The sequence below is a fragment of the Pan troglodytes genome, chromosome 8 (genome assembly GCF_028858775.2).
Source record: "Pan troglodytes isolate AG18354 chromosome 8, NHGRI_mPanTro3-v2.0_pri, whole genome shotgun sequence".
NCBI classification, from domain to species: Eukaryota; Metazoa; Chordata; class Mammalia; order Primates; family Hominidae; genus Pan; species Pan troglodytes.
The window spans coordinates 55,346,026-55,366,994 of NC_072406.2; the positions used below are offsets into that span (position 1 = coordinate 55,346,026).

Below are 20,969 nucleotides of genomic sequence, written 5' to 3' on the forward strand. Positions count from 1 at the left end.
TTAATGCTATTGCCCTGATTACTCAATTTATCTATGCTTTACAAAAAGCTTCATAGTCAAGTGGATGCCAGGGATAGGGATGCAGAAAGGGTGTGGTTATTAATACAACAAGGGAACTACTTGAGGCTAAATCCTGATTCCTTTGTAATCCTGAAACAATACAGATCTCAGACTCCTTTTCCATTATGTAAACTAATTGTGTTGATGGTTACTCAAATGTAAAAGTGGTAAAAGTTTGTTATAACCACACACACACACATACACGTACACACACACACAGAGTGCACCCAAACCATAGCAAAATCTGAGTAAGTCTGCATCTACTAGCAAGGTAACATCGATTTCTTGGACTTGACCATATACTATGATTATATATTATCCTTAGAGGAAGCTTGGTGAAGGGTACATGGGAATTCTCTGTACTTATTACAACTTCTTGTGAGGTTATTTTAATTATTACTTTTTAAAAAATTCTTAAAGCTTTATATTCCACAATGTACATCTATAAATTATTGTTAGGTACCTTAAAAACTATTATGGCATCAAACTCAAAACAGAACTTGTCATATTTTATTTCTAAGCAAAATTTTCACTTTAGATTTCTTAAATTGACAATTTTCTCCTCAGTGTAAACGCCAACATAATCCTATTTGTAGTTTTGCCAAAAACTTTCACAAATTCAAAAAAATCTGTGAGGTTCTATGCCAGTATTAACCATCTGATATTCAACAGAATATCACTTCCTAACAAAAGCCATCCTATAGTTGTTGTAGTCTATGGGTTTATCCCCTACTGTTACTTTGGGGTAACATAAGGCGAGTTTGTGGATAGTTATTGAACATTCAGGATGTCAACAGGCCTTTCTCCACAGTGTGAAGACTCTGAGGCATTATGGAGGCTGACTTGTGGCTGGAAATTTCTAATATCCAATTCATTCATAAGGTTTTTCTCCTATGTGTGTTCTCTGATGTACAATGAGATTTGACTTTTGAGAGAAAGTTTTCCTGCATGTGTTACATTCATAGGGCTTTTCCCCTGTATGTGATCTCTGATGTTTAGCAAGGTCTGATTTACGGTAAAAGATTTTTCCACATTCATTACACTGACAAGATTTCTCTCCTGTGTGAGCCCTGTGATGTACTGTGAGTGATGATTTGTGACTAAAGGATTTCCCACATTCATTGCATTCATAGGGTTTCTCCCCCGTGTGCTTTCTCTCATGTAAAATAAGTCCTGACTTCACACAGAAAGATTTTCCACATTCGTTACATTTATAAGGCTTTTCTTGTGTATGGGTTCTCTGATGTACAATTAGAGCTGACTTATGGCAGAAAGCTTTTCCACACTCATTACATTCATAGGGTTTCTCCCCTATGTGAATTCTCTGATGCTGAGTGAGTTGTGACTTCTGGCAGAAGGTTTTTCCACATTCATTACATTCATAGGGTTTCTCCCCTGTATGTGTTCTATTATGTTTCGTTAGGTATGATTTATTGTAAAAGATTTTTCCACATTCATGACATTCATAGGGTTTCTCCCCTGTGTGTGTTCTATAATGTTGAGAGAGGGTTGACTTATGGCTAAAGAATTTCCCACATTCAGGACATGCAAAGGGTTTCTCCCCTGTGTGCGTTCTCTGATGTACTGTGAGGTCTGACTTCAAGCAGAAGGTTTTCCCACATTCATAACATTCATAAGGTTTCAACCCTGTATGAATTATCTGATGCCTGGTGAGTACTGACTTGTGGTAGAAAGTTTTCCCACATGCATTACATTCATAAGGTTTATCTCCTATGTGAGTTCTCTGATGCTGTGTAAGATGTGACTTTTGACAAAAGGATTTCCCACACTCAAGACATTCAAAAGGTTTCTCACCTGTGTGAGTTCTCTGGTGTACTGTAAGGTGTGAATTCATACAGAAGGATTTTCCACATTCATAACACTCATAGGGTTTCTGCCCTGTGTGTGTTCTCTGATGTTTAGTGAGGTCAGATTTCTGGTAAAAAGTTTTCCCACATGCATTACATTGATAGGGTTTCTCCCCTGTATGTGTTCTCTGGTGTAATGTGAGGGCTGACTTATGGCTAAAGGCTTTCCCACATTCATTGCATTCAAAAGGTTTCTCCCCTGTGTGTGATCTCTGATGTTTAGTGAGGTTTGACTTCTCCCAGAAAGTTTTTCCACATTGATTACATTGAAAGCGTTTCTCTCCTGTGTGCACCCTCTGATGTCGAGTGAGATGTGACTTCTCCCAGAAAGCTTTCCCACATTCATTACATTCAAAGTGTTTCTCTCCTTTATCATCTCTCTGAAGCTGTGACAGACACAATTTCCTCCTGAAATTATTCCCACTTTCACCACAATCATAGTGTTTCACAGGTACCCCATCATGTTTAGAAAGGGTGGACTTCACACATAAGAACTTCTCACAATCACTAAATTCACAGTGACTGTCCTTTGATGGAGGTATCTGATGGAACAAGAGGGATGAACTATCACAGAAAGTTCTCCCAAATTCATTATAGTCACAGTTATTCTCTTCTGCATTCTCTCTCTTCCGTGTATTGAATACTGCCTTTTCAAGGAGGGTTTCCTGACATATACTGTATTCAAAATTGTGCTCTAAAGTTTGAATCTTCTCATGCTGCAAAGTGTTCTCACGATGACTCAGAGTGTTCCTATTTTTCAAAACTTCATTTTTCTCTCGAGTATGAGTTTCATCATGCTTAATATTGAGTAACAATTTCCCACACGCATTAAATTCGTCAGACTTTTTTCCTAAATAGTTTATCTTACTGATAACCAATTCTGAAACAGTGTTGAAACTCATTCCACATGAGTCATACTGACAGAACATTTTTCTGGAAGGAAAAGAACTTATGTCCATGTTAAATGGTATTCCTATTACATTACCTTGTTCCTTAGTCAGCATTTCATTATTGATGAATACAACTTCCCACAAATGTTTAGATTGATTTTCTTGGCTCCTCTCTTTCAGGTGATCAGCTGTCCAGACTTCTACAAACAAAAAAAATTAATCTTACCATATAAATACCAAAACATCTCTTAGGGAATGAAATCTCTACACAAATGCCCTATGTTGTAGCTGACTCTGGTTTTTTGGCCAATTTCCAGAGATGAACATAATTGCAAGTGCAAATTTTTTTGTATTTCATGAGTTTGGAGTGAAAAAACAAAAACAAAAACCAGAAACAAAAGGCCTAGGCTAGTGGAAAAACAGAGAGGAAATTAACTATTTGAATGCACACACTTGGTTTCTAATGTAAGAAGAATAATAGCAACTGCTTACATCTGCATTTCCCCATGCATCTCCCCAAGAACTATAAAGGTCAGCATAAGTGGAGCAAATAATATTATCTATAACAACCCATGACTTTAGCATAACTAGGAGATGGAGAATATTACTCATTTCAAATCACCACTATCCAATAGATATTCAAATACAGCAAAAAGTGACAGCCCATGCCTACAAAGAGAGTCAGCCAGAGACTGTGGTGATCACATGGAATAGAGGAGACAGACAGCCCAGAGAGGATGAAACACAAAACTACTCCCAGAAAGGGAAAGTTTTACTATGAGTGAGAAAATGCTCAGAAGATGTCTGAATTCACATAGATTAAAGCTCAAGCTACTGGGAAATCCAAGAGAAGAGACTTGGATTGTATGTAAACTAAAGAGGCAAAGGGTAATCAAACTCAGGAATGAAGTTGTAAAGAGGACAGAGTAATCACAGAAAATAAGACTTGTAATTCAAGTCTTATTAAAGACTTATTAAAGACATTCCTTATTAAGGAATCTGTCATGGACTAAACTGTGCCCCCCAAAAATGTGTATGTTAAAACCCCAACCTCCAGTGTGACTGTATTTGAAGATGAGGACTTTAAGGAGATTAACTAAGGTTTAATGGGGTCATAAGGGTAAGACTAATACAATGGCATTCATGTCCTTATAAGAAGAGGAGGAGACTGGAAAGCACATGCATGAGCTCTCTTTCTCCCCCTGCCCACCACACCCGACCACTGGTCATATGCACAGAGAAAAGGCTGTGTGAGGACACCAGAAGAAAATGCCATCTGCAAACCAAGGAGTGAGAACTCACCAGAAACCAACGCTGTTGTCACCTTGACTTTAGACTTACAGCTTCCACAATTGTGAGAAAATTTATTTAAGCTACCCAGTCTGTTGAATTTTGTTACAGCAGCCTGAGTAAAGTAAAAAAGAGCCAAAGGGGAAACTACACTTGACTGAAACTTGAATAAACAGCATTGTAAAGGAGAATGAAACAGAAAAAAGAGAAGAAACAATAATTTTAAAAGAGTAAGAAAAAAGAAAATTGGATCAGAAAGAAAGTTCTGGATAAAGCTGGTCTACAATTAAATAAATAAAATTATAATATAGTATATATGTTATTGCAGTCCTTAAAGAAGAAAAAAGAAAACAATGGAATAAATCTAATATTAGAAAGTATAATCTAAGAAAACTGTCCAAAAATAAAAGACCTGATCCATGATGGTTCCTATTCAAAAGAACCATCATGAACCTGGGAAAACTGTTGAGCAACAGTTTTCTCTAAAACATATCTTAATAAAACTACTAGATGTTAAAATTGAAGAAAAAGTACTCTGGACAAAAAGACCAAGTCTCAGCAAACTTTTACTTTGATAATGAGTCTTGAAATCAGGTAATATTATACATATGTCTCAGCTTTTATTTTTCAAAGTTTTAGTTATTGTAGTTCCTGTGTATTTCCACATAAGGTTTAGAATTACATACTCAATTACTACAAGAAATCCTGCTAATTACTACATGGAATTATATTATTTTAAATCTATAAGTCATTTTAATGACAAAACATGTCAGCAATATTGAGCTTTCTGACATAAGCAGGGAGTTCCACTTGTTTAGGTCTTCAATTTCTCTCTGCAGTGGATTATTGTTTCTAGTGTGGTCTTTCACATCTTTTGCCAGACATAGCTGTAAAAAAAATTTTTTGATACTATTGCAAATAGAACTTAAAAATTGCAATTTCCAATTGATCATTTCTTATAGAAGATTCATTTTTACATATTTTTCTCCTGTCACCTAGCTACACTTAATAATTCTAGTCATTCTTTTTCCCATATCTTGGGAGACTCCATTAGATTTCCTACGTAGATAATCATATCTTTTGTGAATAAAGACATTTCTACTTCTTTTCCACTCTAGTCTCCTTTCTTTTTCTTCCTTGGTTATACTAGATAGCATATATTATACTATCAAGTATGAGTGTACATCCTTGTCATGTTTCTGATATTGGAAAGAAATCATTCCATTTTTCACAATTATATACAATGTCAATTGTACATTTTCTATAGATGACTTTTATTAAAGAAAGTTATCTTCTATTCTTCATTTGAGAGTTTTAATCAGAAATGGATGCTAAATTTTGTCAAATGCTTTCTCGCATATGTTGAAATGGTCATACGGGTTTGACTTTTTTTCTCTTTTTTTCATTTTAATACAGGGCAGAGATGACTACATAATTGATGGGGCCAGTGCAAAATAAAAATGTGAGGTCAGTTACTCAGAATGTATAAAAAGAAGTATAGTAAAAGGTAAAATAAATTATGCTTTTTTCCTTTAACATATTTTACTACTTGTAAAATGTAATAGGTATAATAGTAACATAAAACAACATAAATTTACAAATCACAAAAAACAGTTTTGTTGTAATAAACTTTAAATAATACAATAATTACTAATAGTTTGTTAATATGATACCTTGATTGATCATAAGATTTTCTGGCACTCTTTTTGCAAATTCATTTATTAAGTCATCGAAATTTATATTTTTAGCAACTTCATTTTCAATATATAATTGAAAGTAACATGTATTCTTGGCAAATGCAAGATAAGTAATTTTTGCTAATTTTTAATTTTGAGAAGGTTGATTTTTCAGCTGATGCAATCATTAGGGACCTGTTGGTTCTTTATACGTTGTGACAATATGGGCTAAATTTCTGATTTCTGATATATTACTGCACAATAAAAGTTAAAAAAATACAAGTTTTGGTATATATAGACAAAGACTGGAGTAGCAGTTCTCTGCAATTAATTCTTCGTGAATGTTAGTTTTGTACAAAACTGAATTCAATTTTACATGTAAATTTATACAATGGCATTTTAATGTTTCCTCTGACATTTCCTACATCTTGTACAAGAAACCAAAAATGGCTTCATGATTTGCATATAATTGGAAACATCTGTTTATGCAGTATATTGCTGTATTTTCAAATGCAAAAAAAAAAACTATTTTTAAAGTTGACTTCTTTGTTAATACTTGATTCATCCAAAATTTTAAATGAAAATAATGTTCTCTCCCATCAAATGAAATTCCTATTTCTAAGCCTGTGGATATTTGCTTTGCAATGTTGCAGCAGTTCTTAACACCAGAGAATCTACACTCCAAAGAATTCTAGTAACTGCCTAGTGTGCCTTAACACAATGTCCACAAGTATGCTTTTATTTTCTAATACTTTACTGACCATGATGACTGCCTGAAAGCTGGAGGTTACTGTCCCAGTACTCAGCCCAGAAAATTAGTATTTCCTAAGAATGTCAGAGGGACAGACTTAGGGGAGAGACAAACCAGCCTCACGCTGTGGGTCCTCTCTGGGTTGCAAATGTTCATGAGTTTGCTGCTGCTGCAACCAATGCAGACAAAGGTCATGGCCTTGGCCACCCACACACAATTCCAGAACACTCCCAGGCCATACTACACAGACCAACAGCTGAGTAGGGCACTGCCTCTCAAGTATCCTGTCTACTTGCACACATAGTCCAGTGTCCATCAGACTTCACATACAAATCACGAGTTCAAAGATAAAACTGTGAAGAACTTCAAGATGGCAACAGCAGGGCATTAAGTGAAGTACAGGATCCCTTCTTACAAGAGTGTAGCAACGTGTGACTGCACAGGTCACCTAGCCATGAAGTTGGCCGAGATACAGGGAATTACACTGACTGCTTTTCAAATGTTGAAAAAGCCTGCCAGGGATTAACCACACTTGGTCATGAGGTATTAATAACCTTGTTATATACCACTGGTTTCTAATCACTAGTGTTTTTGAATTTATGTTCATGAAGGACACTGGTCTACAGCTTTCTTTCCTTGCAATGTCTCTGTCTGGTTTTGTTATTAGGGCAATGCTGGACTCAAAGAATGATTTAGGAAGTATTCCCTCTTCTTGAATTTTCTGGAAAAGTCTTTATAAATTGGTACTATTAATTGTTTGCTGGAATTCACTACTGAAGCATCTAGGGACCTGGGGTTTTCTTTGTGGAAAGGTTATCTATTTGTTTTGGAGCAAGCCGTAATAGCTGTTTATTTGAATGAAACTGTTCATTTCATCAAAATCGTCAAACTGATAACTTACAGGTATAGTATTCCCTCACTTCCTTCATAATATCTATAGAATCTTCAGTGATACATCATTCTTATTTTTGATATTGATAATCTGTTCCACCTAGAAGTTTATCCATTTTATCGATCTTCTCAATGAAACAGCTTTTGGTTTCACCGATTTTCTCAACTGTTTTTCTGGTTCTACAGATTATATTGTTCTCCATTTTGATTTTTATTATTTCCTTTCTTCTACTATTATATGGATTTGTCTTCTTTTCTACATTCTCAAAGTGGAATTAGCTAAGACCATTGATTTAGACCTTTCTTCTTATCCAACACAAGTTAAACTTCATACATGTGTATATTACATATATACATTTGTATAAATGCATACACATGAAATTCCCTCTATGTGAAATTTACACATTATATATTTAATATATATTACACATAATACATTATATCCCATATATGACAAACGTCATATATGCATTTACATATTGTGGAAACTTCATATATGCATTTACATATGGTGGATATATATGCACACAATACAAACACACACAATGCTTATTTGTGTCGCATAAGAAAGATCTCAAATCAATGACCTCAGGTGCTTCCACCTTAAAAAGCTACAAAAAAGCAAATTAAACCCAAAAGTAGCAAAAAGGACTAAGGATCAAAATGGAAAACAATGAAATCAATGAGTATTGTATGTATTTTATATTTCCTATAAATTTCCTATATGTAAATTTCCCATAAATTCCATTTTCATTAACCCAAAGTTCAAAACACTTTCTAATTTCCTCTTCGAATTCTTCTTTGAAGCATCCATTACATAGACTTATATTCAGTTTCCAACTATTAGGGATTTAATAGATACTTCTGTTATTGATTTTTAATTTAACTAAATTTAAACCCCTTATGGTGGGAGAAAATACTCTATATGACTTCAATCCTTTTATATTTATTAAGATTTGCTTTATAATCAGGATGTGATTTACCTTTGTTAATATATTCGTTCATCTGCCCTTGAAAAGAATGTATATTCCACTGTTTTATTTGGGGAGGAGTGTGCAGAAGAATATTTTATAAATGTCAATTAAGTTATTTAGGGTTAAGTCTATTATATCTTTGCTCCTTTTCCATTTCCTGTTTTATCAATTATTAAAAGGATGCTAAAGCCTCTGATTATAACTGTGGATCTATTTCTCCTTCCAGATCTATCAGATTTTGCTTCAAATATTTTGCAAATCTGTTACTAAGTTTAGGATTGTTAAATCCTCTTGATGAAATGATCTCTATCAATATGAAAAAAAATCTTTATCACTGGTATTCCTGGCTCTGAAAGCTACTTCATCTGGCTGTCACAGCACTGCAGCCTTGTGAATAATTTTACCATTCTACATCTTTTCCCATTCTTTTTGTTTATCTATTTGTCTTTGAATCTAACATGTTTCCTTTATAGGCAGCATGATTGGATCTTATTTTTATTTATCTTATCCAGAAATCTCTGCCTTTAAATGGGGTGTTATATACCATTTATATTTTCTGTGATCATCAGTTTATAAAAGCTTTAATCAGTGTACTTTTCAGTAACAGTATATATATGAATCTTCCAATAGTATATACTTTACTTCTTTTTCATAGCCTTTTCAGGCTGTGATTGTCATGTATTTTCAATATATGTTATAAACCCCACAATACATTTGATGTTATTTTTGTATAAAGTCAATATCCTTTTTAGAGACTTACATAAAGAAAAATATCTTGTATACATATCCAAGTAGTCAACATTTCCTGTTCTTCATCCCCCTGAGTAGATCCAGATTTCCATCAGACATCAGAACATGTCTTGCGATGCAGGTCTGCTGGAGAGGAAATCTTTCAGCTTTGTTTAACTGGAATGTCCTTATTTCTTCACTGTTTCTTATAGCTATTTTTACCAAGTATATAACTCTACATTGAGTTTTTTTGCTTTTAAAACTAAAAATAATGTTCTACTATTTTCTCTGTTGCCTCATTTAAGGAGAAATCTGTTCTCATCCTTGCCTTTGTTCCTCCATAAAACATGTCCTTTATCTCTGGCTGCTTTGAGGACTTCATTTTAACACTGATTTAGAGCATTCTGGTTATGATTCATGTGGCTTGGTGTAGTTTTCTTCATGCCTCTTGTGCTCAGGGTTTGATGAGCTTCTTAGATTGGTAGGCTCCCAACACATTTGGAAATTTTTTCATTATTCTCAAAATACTGTTTTCTGTTCTTTTCCCACTTTCCTTTTAGAGACTCCAATTCCATGTGTGTTAAGAGACTACCTGAAGTTCTCCTAAAGCTCACACGGGCTTGCTTTTTTTTTTTTTTTTTTTTTTTTTTTGAGACACAGTCTCACTCTGTCACCAGGCTGGAGTGCAGTGGTGCAATCTCAGCCTCACTGCAACTTCTGCCTCCCATGTTCAGGTGATTCTCCTGCCTCAGCCTCCCGAGTAGCTGGGACTACAGGTGCCTGCCACCACACCCGGCTAATTTTTGTATTTTTAGTAGAGACAGGGTTTTGCCACGTTCGCCAAGATAGTCTGGATCCCTTGATCTCGTGATCCACCCACCTTGGCTTCTCAAAGTGCTGGGATTACAGGCATGAGCCACTGCAACTGGCCCAAGGGCTTATTTTTCAAATATGCTTTTTCTCTGTTTCATTTGGATGGCTTCTATTACTGTGTTTTTAAGTTCAATAATCTTATTCTTCTGCAATCTTTAAACTGCCATTAATTCTTGCTCTATGTAATATTCTTTTTTTTTTTTTTTTTGGGGGGGGGAGACAGGGTCTCACTCCGTCACCCAGGCTGCAGTGCAGAGGTGCAATCTTGGCTCACTGAAACACCCACCTCCCAAGGCTCAAGTGATCCTCCCACCTCAGCCTCCCAAGTAGCTAGGACCACAGGCATGCACCACCACACCCAGCTAATTTTTTTGTTGTTTCATTTTTGGTACAGATGAGGTTTCATCATGCTGCCCAGGCTGGTCTCGAACTCCTGAGCTCAGGAGATCCACCTGCCTTGGCCTCCCAAAGTGCTGGCATTACAGGTGTGAGACACCAATGACTGGCCATGTATTTTTCATCTCAAGAATTATAGTTTTCATTTCTGGAAATCTGATTTCTATCTTTTCTGTTACACTGAATTTTGATTTGTTTTTTTTTTTAATCTTCCGTGTCTCTACTTAAGTTTTAGAACATACGGAACCAAATTATAGCACTGTTTTCAATGAACCTGTCAGTTAATTCTAATATCTATGGCAATTCTGAGTCCATTTCAATTTCCTGGTTAGTCTCTTTGAGAAAGCTCATGTTTTCCCATATGTCTGTAAGTCTGGAAATATTTCAATGGATGGAAGACTGAGAGTTTTACTTGGTTGGATGCTGGGTACTTTTGGCTTCCTGTAAGTATTTTTGTGCTTTGTTCTAGGATGCACTTAAGTCACTTGGAAACAATGTGACACTTTCAGGTCTTGCTTTTATGATTTCTTAGGCAAATCTGGAGCAGTGCTCAGTTTGGGGCACATTACTCCTCACCACGGAGAAAAGACCTTTCTGAACACTCTACCCAATACTCTGAATTATGAGTTTTTCCACGCTGGCTGGCAGGATCAGTCCTTCTCCAGGCCCTATGTGAGTACTGTGTACTGTTCCCTCTGATTCTTTTCAAAAGTTATTTCACGCATTTCCTCATATACATGAGCTGATTAGTACTTTGCTGAACATTCATGGAGGCCCCTTTACAGATCTCCAGACCTCTCTCTGTGTGCATCTATCTCCTGCAAGCCACCAGTGCTCCTCAACCCCCACAGCTTCAAATTCTAGGAAAGAACTGCCAAAAGGCCTTGAGCCAGCTTACTCCACCACCCCAATTAAAATATCCAGCCCAGTCATGGCAGTCTGAGAATAGTGGAGTACAATGCCTACCTAGGTCATTGAGAAGAGATTCCAAAAGAAACCAAGAAGACCAGAGACTACTGCCCCAATCCAGATCCCTGATCATAAAGCACAGTATCACCCACCCAGAGAAAAGCAAAACACTGCTGTAGCCTCCAGATCCCGAATAATGGAGCAGGACTCTCACCTAGGGCCAGCTGTAAGGACAGAGAGTTCTAAAACATTCCTCCAGAAAACTCACTTTGTTCAGAACAGAGTTTGGGTGAGTGCAAGCCTAAGATCACCCTCAAAAAGAATGGAAATTCAATGATAACCAATTAAGAAGAGGGTAGCAGTTCTATGACAGCAACAAGCTAAACCACAGACCAACTGAAAGTTTACTGGAGAGAGCAAGGGAAAGAGATGCCTAAGAAGAGACATCCAGGGCAATTAGATGTCTTCCTATCTACCAGAAACACTCATACAAATACATACACAGATTTTCCACAGTCATGATTTTTAAATTTATGTTTTCTAGGAGGTGACTTTCAGAATGGCAACATAAAAAGCAAACTCAAAGCCTCAAAGACAACCCTCTAGAAGGAACCCAAATTTAACAAGAACAAACTAAGAGCAACATACGGTCCAGGACAGTGTTGAACAATAGAGCAATATGTCAGCAATCAGTAGCGGCTATCAGCAAAGTGTAACAGCAACAGAGGCAGACAGGCTAACACAGCAATCACAGAAAGATTCACTCAAAGAGATCACTGTTAACACCACTGCCATCCTAAAGATAGTGTGCATTTCTAAGGCAGGGCCCTCTGACAAGCATCATCAGTGAGAACCCAATGGGAGTGAAAAAGCTTCTCTCAAATAGTAGTCAAGTTGCCTAAATAAATAAGAAACAACAACAAGCCCTAGAGAGAATAGAGGAATCAGTATCTAGAGAAAGTACAAAGTATTCTCTAAAATGTCTATTCTTCAACAAAAAAATTACAACACATACAAAGAAACAGGAGACTGTCATCTATATACAGGAAAAATGGCAGGCAACAGCAACTGTCCTTGAGAAGATCCAGATATCAGACTTAGCTGACCTCAAAGCACTTATTTTAAATATGTTCAGGCCAGGTGCAGTGGCTCACGCCTGTAATCCCAGTACTTTGGGAGGTTGAGGCAGGTGGATCACCTGAGGTCAGGAGTTCAAGACCAACCTGGCCAACATGGTAAAACCCTGTCTCTACTAAAAATACAAAAATTAGCTGGGTGTGGTGGCCAGCACTTGTAATCCCAGCTACTCTGGAGGCTGAGGCAAGAGAATGGCTTGAACCTGGGAGGCGGAGGTTGCAGTGAGCTGACATCATGCCTCTGAACTCCAGCCTGGGTGACAGAGCAAGACTGTATCAAAATTAAAAATAAAAATAAATATGTTCATAAGGAAACACTATTTAGAAAAGGGAGGTATGATGATGTCTCATCAAACAGAAAAATATTAGTAAGAAGACAGAAAAGAATACAATGAAAATTCTGGATTCAAAAATTATAACTGCAATGGAAAACTCACTAGAATGACTCAACAAAAGACTTGGCCAGGTGGGGTGGCTCACGCCTGTAATCCCAGCACTTTGGGAGGCCAAGGCAAGCAAATCACCTGAGGTCTAGGAGTTCGAGACCAGCCTGATCAACATGGTGAAACCCCGGGGTCTCTACTAAAAATACAAAAAAGTTAGCTGAGTGTGGTAGTGCATGTACCTATAATCCCAGCTACTCTGGAGGCTGAGGCAGGAGAATCGCTTGACCCCATGAGGCAGAGGTTGCAGTGAGATGCGATAGTGCCATTGCACTCCAGCCTGGGCAACAAGAGTGAAATTTCATCTCAAAAAAAAAAAAAAAAAAAAAAGAAAGAAAAGAAAGGTTGTAGCTGGCAAAATAATCAGTAAACTTGAAGATGGATCAATAGAGATTAAGTAATCTAAAGAACAGAGAGAAATAAGAGTGAGGAAAAATGAAGAAACCCTCAAAAAATGAGGAATACCATTAACTACACCAATATATTCATAATAGAAGTACCAGAAGGAGGGGAAAAATATCAAGTAGCAGAAAAAATATTCAAACGAATGGCTATGCTCACCTTGCAACACATACACTAAAACTGGAACAATACCAAGATTAGCACAGTAGCTACACAAGAAAGACAGAGAAGTTCATGAAGTGCTGCATTAAATTAAAAAAAAAAAAAAAAGAGTCCAAAAACTTGCAAATCTGTTGACGAAGAGAAAATCCTGAAAGCATCAAGAGAAATACAACTCCTCACATGAAGGGAATGTCCTAAGATTAACATATGACTTCTCTTCAGAGACAGTAGAGGCCAGAAGGAGGCAGGATGACATATTCAGTGTACTGAAAAAAAATTTTTGTTAATAACTTGTCACCTAAAATAGCAGAACTATTTGCAAAACAGAGGGTGAAAATTTAAAATCCTCAAATTAAAAAACAAATAGAAACCAAAAAAACTTGAGAATCCATTGCTAGTAGACTAACAATAAAAGAAAGAAAAGAAGTTCTTTAGGGTGAAAACAAGTGATTCCAAACACTAGTTCAAATCCACAATTATTGTGGGTAAAGGCAATGATACGAGAGAGTAAAAAAGGCACACTTTTTCTCCTTTCTTTTCCTACCCAATTTAATAAGCAAATATGTATAAGTCAATGTTTGTATTGTTGGACCTATAACATATAGAAATGCAATATATTTAACAATAAGGCAGGCTAGGCATGGTGGCTCACGCCAGTAATCCCAACACTTTGGGAGGCTGAAGCAGGAGAATCACTTAAGCCCAGGAGTTCAAGATCAGCTTAGGCAACATACTGAGACCCTATCTCTAAAAAAAAATGTGTTTAATTACCCGGGCATAGTGGCGCACACCTATAGTCTCAGCTACTCAGGAGGCTGAGGTGGGAGTATTGTTTGAGTCCAGGAGGTTGAGGCTGCAATGAGCTGCGATTCTATCACTGCACTCCAGCCTCAAGGACTCAGAGAGACCCTGTTTCAAAAAAAAGAAATACATTGATAAACAAGGAAACAAATAATAAAGCAAAAAAAAAAAAAAAAGAATAAAGCAAAAAAATAAGCAGAGCAGCTGGGTGTGGTGGCTCATGCCTGTAATCCCAGCACTTTGGGAGGCCAAGGCGGGCAGATCATCTGTGGTCAGGAGTTCGTGACCAGCCTAGCTAACATGATGAAACCCCGTCTCTACTAAAAACACAAAAATTAGCTGGGTGTGGTGGCGCATGCCTGTAATCCTAGCAACTCGGGAGGCTGAGACAGAAGAATCACTTGAACCCAGGAGACAGGGGTTACAGTGAGCCCAGATCGTGCCACTGCACTCCAGCCTGGGCAACAAAGCGAGACTCCATCTCAGGGGGAAAAAAAATAGGTACAGATCTGTACTGGAGTAAGGAAATTACACTAGATGTTAAGTCTGAATCCACACAAACAAATGAATTAAAGCAGAAATGAAGAATAAGAAAGTTAGTATACCAAACTCTACAAATAGATACTTCCTATCTTTTTTTCAGCTTCTTTAAAAGACATCAACACATGAACACAGGGAGGGGAACAACACACACTGGGGCCTACTGAGGGGTTGGGGGCGAGGGGAAGAAACTTAAGAGGATGGGTCAACCACCATGGCACACATATACCTATGTAACAAACCTCCATGTTCTGCACATGTATCACAGAACTTAAAGTAAAAAAAAAAAAAAAAAAGACATCAAATGACATAAAGTTACAATTACAGGTTGAGTATCTCTTATCTGAAATGCTTGGCATCAAAAGTGTTTCTGACTTTAGAGTTTTTTCCAAATTTTGGAATATTTACATTATACTTACTGGTTGAGCTTCCCAAATCCAGAAATCTAAAATCTGAAATGCTCCAACAAGCATTTCCTTTGAGCATGTTGAGCATGCTGGCACTCAGTTTCAGATTTTGGAGCATTTGAGATTTTCAGATTTGGGATGCTCAGCCTGTATAACAATGTATTGTTGGGTTTTAAATATATATGCAATATATATAAAAATAACAAATGGAGAAGAGGAAATAGAGCTATATATAGGTAATGTTTCTGTATTTTACTAGAGTTAAGGTAGTAGAAATCTGAAGTAGATTTTGATAAGGTAAGATTTATTAGGTAAGTTCTAGAGCAACCACTAGGTAAATAAATTTTCAAAGAGACATAGTAATTTTAAAAATTAAAACGTTATACTAAAATATATTCATTTCACGTTGTGTACACATAAACATAGAGAGTGGAATGAGAGACACTGGAGACTTGGAGGGGTGGGGAGGTGGGTGAAGGATAAGAAATTACCTGATGGGTGCAATGTATACTATTATGCTGATGGCCACACTAAAAGCCCAGACTTCATCTCTATGTGATATGTCTGGGTAACAAAACTGCACTTGTACCCTCAAAACCTATAAAAATAATAAAATATATTCATGTCATGTAAAAGAAAGCAGAAATAAAAGGAATAGAGTATCAAAAAAGCATGAGACCAAAAACAAAAATGGCAGAGGTAAATCCAACTACAGATGCTCCTTGACTTATGATCAAGTTACATCCTGATAATAGTCAAATTAGTTGAAAATATTGTTTTTCCACTTAAAATGGGAACACATTCTAGTAAAGTCAGAAAAAATAGTTAAGTTGAACCTTTGTAAATCCTGAAAATACAAAGGGGTTTCAAACCCAATAAACCCATTGAAAAGTTAAAAAATCATAAGTCAAACCATTGTAAGTCAGGAACCATCTGTATAGCAATAACGACAGGAAAAAGGGAATGATTTGAAAATCCAATCAAAAAGCAACAATTCTCAGGTTGTTGAAAGTGTGAAAGTCCAAACGTGTGCTATCTATAAGAGATAGATACAAACAGGTTGAAAATTTGAAAACAGAAAAAGATATATCAGGCACATGGCACCTATAAGGCTGGAGTAGCTATCCTAATATCACACAAAATACACTTTAACACAAAAATTTTACTAAGGATAAAGAGGGGAATTTTATTAATATAACAATAAAAGGGTCAATCGATAAAGGAGACATAACAATTCTAAGCATATGTACTACTAACAGAGCCTCAAAGTACGCGTAGCAAAAACTGACAGAATTAAAAGAAAAAATACACAAGTCTATGATACTAATTGCAAACTGTAATAACCCATTTTCAATAATGGTTAGGACAACTGGGCACAATATAAACATGGAAACAGAAGATATAGATGACACTCTAAAGCAACCAGATCTAAGAGATATAGACAGAACATTCCACTTGAAAACAGTGGAATAGGTATTCTTAAAAAGTACACATGAAACATTCCCCAGAATAAATTTAAAATGATTCTCTGACCACAGTGGAAATTACAAATCATTAAGACAAAGGAATTTTGAGAATGCACAAACATGTGCAAATTATATAATACATTCCAAAATTTAAAAAAAAGTCAAAGAAGCAACAAGAAGGCAAATTAGAAAAAATGCTATGAGGTAAAAATGAAGACATACTCAAACTTATGGAACACAGATAAAGCAATGCTTAGAGAGAGATTTGTAGCTGTAATAACCATATTAAAAAAGATCTCAAATCAATAAACTAATTTTCCACCTTAAAACACTGGAGAGGAGCAGCAATACAAACTCAAAGCAAGAAGAAGGCAGGAAGGAAAGCAGAAAGATTATAGAGTAAAAATTAGTGAACTAGAGAACAGAAAAATAGCAGATTCCTGGAAAAGATCAACAAAATATACAAACCTCTAATTAGACTGACATTGAAAAAAAAAAAAAAGAAGATTCAAATTACTAAATGTAGGGATTAACGATGTATTACTAGTACTGTTACAGAAATAAAAATAATTACAAAGAATGGTATGAACAATGTATGTCAACAAATTATTTAACTTCAACAAAATGGAAAAATCCATAAAACAAAAACGACTAAAACCAACTCAAGAAGAAAAAGAAAAATCTGAAATGACCTACACAAGTAAAAAGATTGAAGTTGTAAATTTAAAACTCGCCATTACAGGTGGGATGCAGTGGCTCATGCCTGTAATCCTACAACTTTGGGAGGCCAAGGCAGGCAGATCACTTGAACTCAGGAGTTTGAGACCAGCCCAGGCAACATGGTGAAACCCCCTCTCTACAAAAAAATTACAAAAAATTAGCTGCATGTAGTGGCATATGCCTGTAGTCCCAGCTACTTGGGAGGCTGAGGTGGGAAAATTGCCTGAGCCTGGGAAGTCAGGCTGCAGTGAGCCATGACTGCACCACTGCACTCCAGCCTGGGCAATATAGTGAGGCTCTGTCTCAAAAAAGACAAAAAACAGACAAGAAAACTTCCCACTACAAAAACAAAAACAAAACCCAGGTCCATATGGTTCACTGGAGAATTTTATCAAACATTTAAAAAGAAGTATCAATTACTCAAAAACTCCAAGAAAATAAGAAGAAACACTTGCCAGCTCATTCTATGATCCCATTACTACCCTGGTACCAAAATCAGACATGAAAAAACTACAAATGCATGTGTCATGATTACAGACCTATAAATCCTCAACAAAATACTAGCAAATTTCATCTAGTAGTATATAAAAAGGATTACATACAATGATCAAATGGGATTTATACTAGTAAGGCAAGTTTGGTTTATCATTTCAAAATCAATTAATACATCACATAAGCAGAAAAGAAACAATAACCACATGATCATCTCCGTATACAGAGAAAAAGCATTTAACACAATCCAATGCCCATCTTCTCTATAAAAACAATCAACAAACCAGGAATAGAGTTAAACTTCCTGAGCCTGATTAAAGGCATCTACAAAAAGTCCACCACTAACATCATACTAAATAATGAAAGGTACAATGATTTTACTCTAAGAACAAAAACAAGATAAGAATGCCTTCTTGCCAGTTACACATCACACAGGAGATTCTAGTCAATACAAGCAAGGGGAAGGGGAATTCAGATTGAAAAAAAAAAGTGGAACTATATGTATTTGCAGTTGACTGCTCATGCATATAGAGAATCTTAAAGAATCTACTAAAACACTATTAAAACTAATAAAAGAGTTCAACAATGTTGTAGGGTGCAAGTTCACTAACAACAAACAAATCATAAATGAAATTTTAAAAAGAATTCCGGCCAGGCATAATGGCTCAAGCCTGTAATCCCAGCACTTTGGAATGCCGAGGTGGCTGGATCACCTGACGTCAGGAGGTTGAGACCAGCCCGGCCAACATGGTGAAACCCTGTCTCTACTAAAAATACAAAAAAGTTAGCCAGGCATGATGGCATGTGCCTGTAGTCCTAGCTACTTGGGAGGCTGAGACAGCAGAATCGCTTGAATCCCAGAAGCAGAGGTTGCAGTGAGCCAAGACCGTGCCATTGCATTCCACCCTGGGCAATAAGAGCAAAACTCTGTTTCAATAAATAAATAAATAAGTAAATTCCATTTACAATAGCATCAAAAAGAATAAAATACTTGTAACTTTAATCAAGGAAATACAGAGCTTGTAGTCTGAAAACCACAAAACAATGATGGAAGTAATTAAAGACAGCCTAAATAAATGGAAAGGCACTGAATTGCATTCATATGGTTAAGATGGCAATAACTGCCAAATTAATATCTAAATTCAACACAATCCTTACCAAAATCCCATCTGCCTTTTTGAGGAAACTAACAAGCTGGTCTAAAATTTCATGTGGAAATTTAGGGAACTGAATATAATCAAAACAATCTTTAAAAAGAAGTAGAAAGTTAGAAGACATACACTTCTCAATTTGAAAATTTGCTACAAAATTACAATAATCAAGATGGCATGATAGTGGCATAGAAGTAAACATGTGAAATAAAATTGAGAATTCATAAATAAACACTACAATATATTATGTTCAGTTAATTTTCAACAATGATGCCAAGAAAATTTAATGCTGAAAAATCACCTTTTCGGCTGGTCGTGGTAGCTCACGCCTGTAATCCTAGCAATTTGGGAGGCTGAGGCAGGCAGATCACAAGGTCAGGAGTTCGAGCCTGGCCAATATGGTGAAATCCCATCTCTACTAAAAATACAAAAAAAATTAGCCAAGTGTGGTGGCGCATGCCTGTAATCCTAGCTACTTGGGAGGCTGAGGCAGGAGAAATGCTTGAACCTGGGGGGCAGAAGTTGCAGTGAGCCAAGATCATGCCACTGCACTCCAGCCTGGGTGATGGAGTGAGACTCCGTCTCAAAAAAAAAAAAGAGAAAAAAGAAAAATCACCTTTTCAAGAAATGATGCTGAGACAACTGAATATTTGTATGAAAAACAACCAAAATTATTCCTTTCCTCACACCATATACAAAAACTAACTGAAAATGGAAACAGGTCTACATTCAAAAGCCATTACTTAAAGAAAATATAGGAGTGGATCTTCATGCCCTAGGGATAGACAAAGCCCTTTTAGATAAAGTACCAAAAATACAAGCAACAAAAGAAAAAACAAATTAGACTTCATGGAATGAAAAACTCTTTTGCTACCAAGTACAAAGTAAAGACAACAAAATGCCAACCCACAAATGGGAGAAAAATACTGGCTAATAATATATGTAATTAGCAACTTGTACACAGAATATGTAAAACACTCTTACAACTCAACAATAAAAGGACACATAACACAACTACATAATGAAAAAAGGAATTGATTTTTCTCTATTAAGCTTCTATCCTCCAACTTGGCTATAAAGACTTAATAGTTTTGGGAGTTCTTTAGAATTTTCTCCTTAGGCAATCATGCCTGTACAAACACAGAAAGTTTTATTTCTTCCTTTCCCATCTGTATGCCTCTTATTTTGTTGTCTTATGGCATTACCTACAATTTCCAATGAGATGTTGTGTAAGAGTGAAGAGACAGGACATCTTGTTTCCTTATCTTAGGGAGAAAGTATCCAGTGTCTCACCACTAAGTATGATCTTAGCAGTAGGTTTCCTGCAGATTTTTTTTTTTTTAATCAAGTTGAGGAAGTTCTTCTCTATTCCTAGTTTGCTCAGTTTTATCATGAATGGGTGTTGAATGCTTCTTGTCCATCAATTGACATGATACAGTTTTCTTCTGTAGCCTGTTGATGTGGCAGGTTACAGAAATTGATTTTTTTTTTTTTTTTTTGAGACATAGTCTTGCTCTGTCACCAAGTCTGAAGTGCAGTGATGCAATCTCAGCTCACTGCAACCTCTGCGTTCTAGGTTCTAAGCGATTCTCCTGCCTCAGCCTTCAGAGGAGCTGGGAATACAGGCGTGCTTCACCACGCCCAGCTTATTTGGTATTTTTAATAGAGACAGGGTTTTACCACGTTGGCCAGGCTGGTCTCGAACTCCTCACATCAGGTGATCCATTCACCTCAGCATCCCAAAGTGCTGGGATTACAGGCGTAATCCACTGCACCCAGCCAGATTAATTGATTTTCAAACTCTGACCAGCCTTGAGTGGTCATGGCATCTAATTATTTTTATAAGATGTTGGATTCTACTTGGATTTTTGCATCTATATTCATAAGGGATATTAGTGTGCAGTTTTTCTTCTTCACAAGGTCTTCATATGCTTTTAGGATT

At 36.4% G+C, this 20,969-nt stretch overlaps 1 protein-coding gene across 8 annotated transcripts in view; it reads right to left on the bottom strand.

Annotated features, from left to right (window-relative positions):
- Positions 1-548: 548 nt before the first annotated feature.
- ZNF33B (zinc finger protein 33B) overlaps positions 549-20,969 on the bottom strand; it is a 46,747-nt gene continuing 26,326 nt past the window's right edge. For 4 of the 8 annotated variants that reach the window (XM_009458359.5, XM_063781708.1, XM_063781704.1 and 1 more), the window contains one exon: positions 549-3,018. In XM_009458359.5, the coding sequence (XP_009456634.3) occupies positions 932-3,018 (2,087 nt within the window). In that variant the 3' untranslated portion in view covers positions 549-931. Of the gene's footprint in view, positions 3,019-9,160; positions 9,296-20,969 lie in introns of those variants that run through there. The other 4 variants (XM_063781703.1, XM_063781707.1, XM_063781705.1 and 1 more) reach the window with 2 other exon arrangements.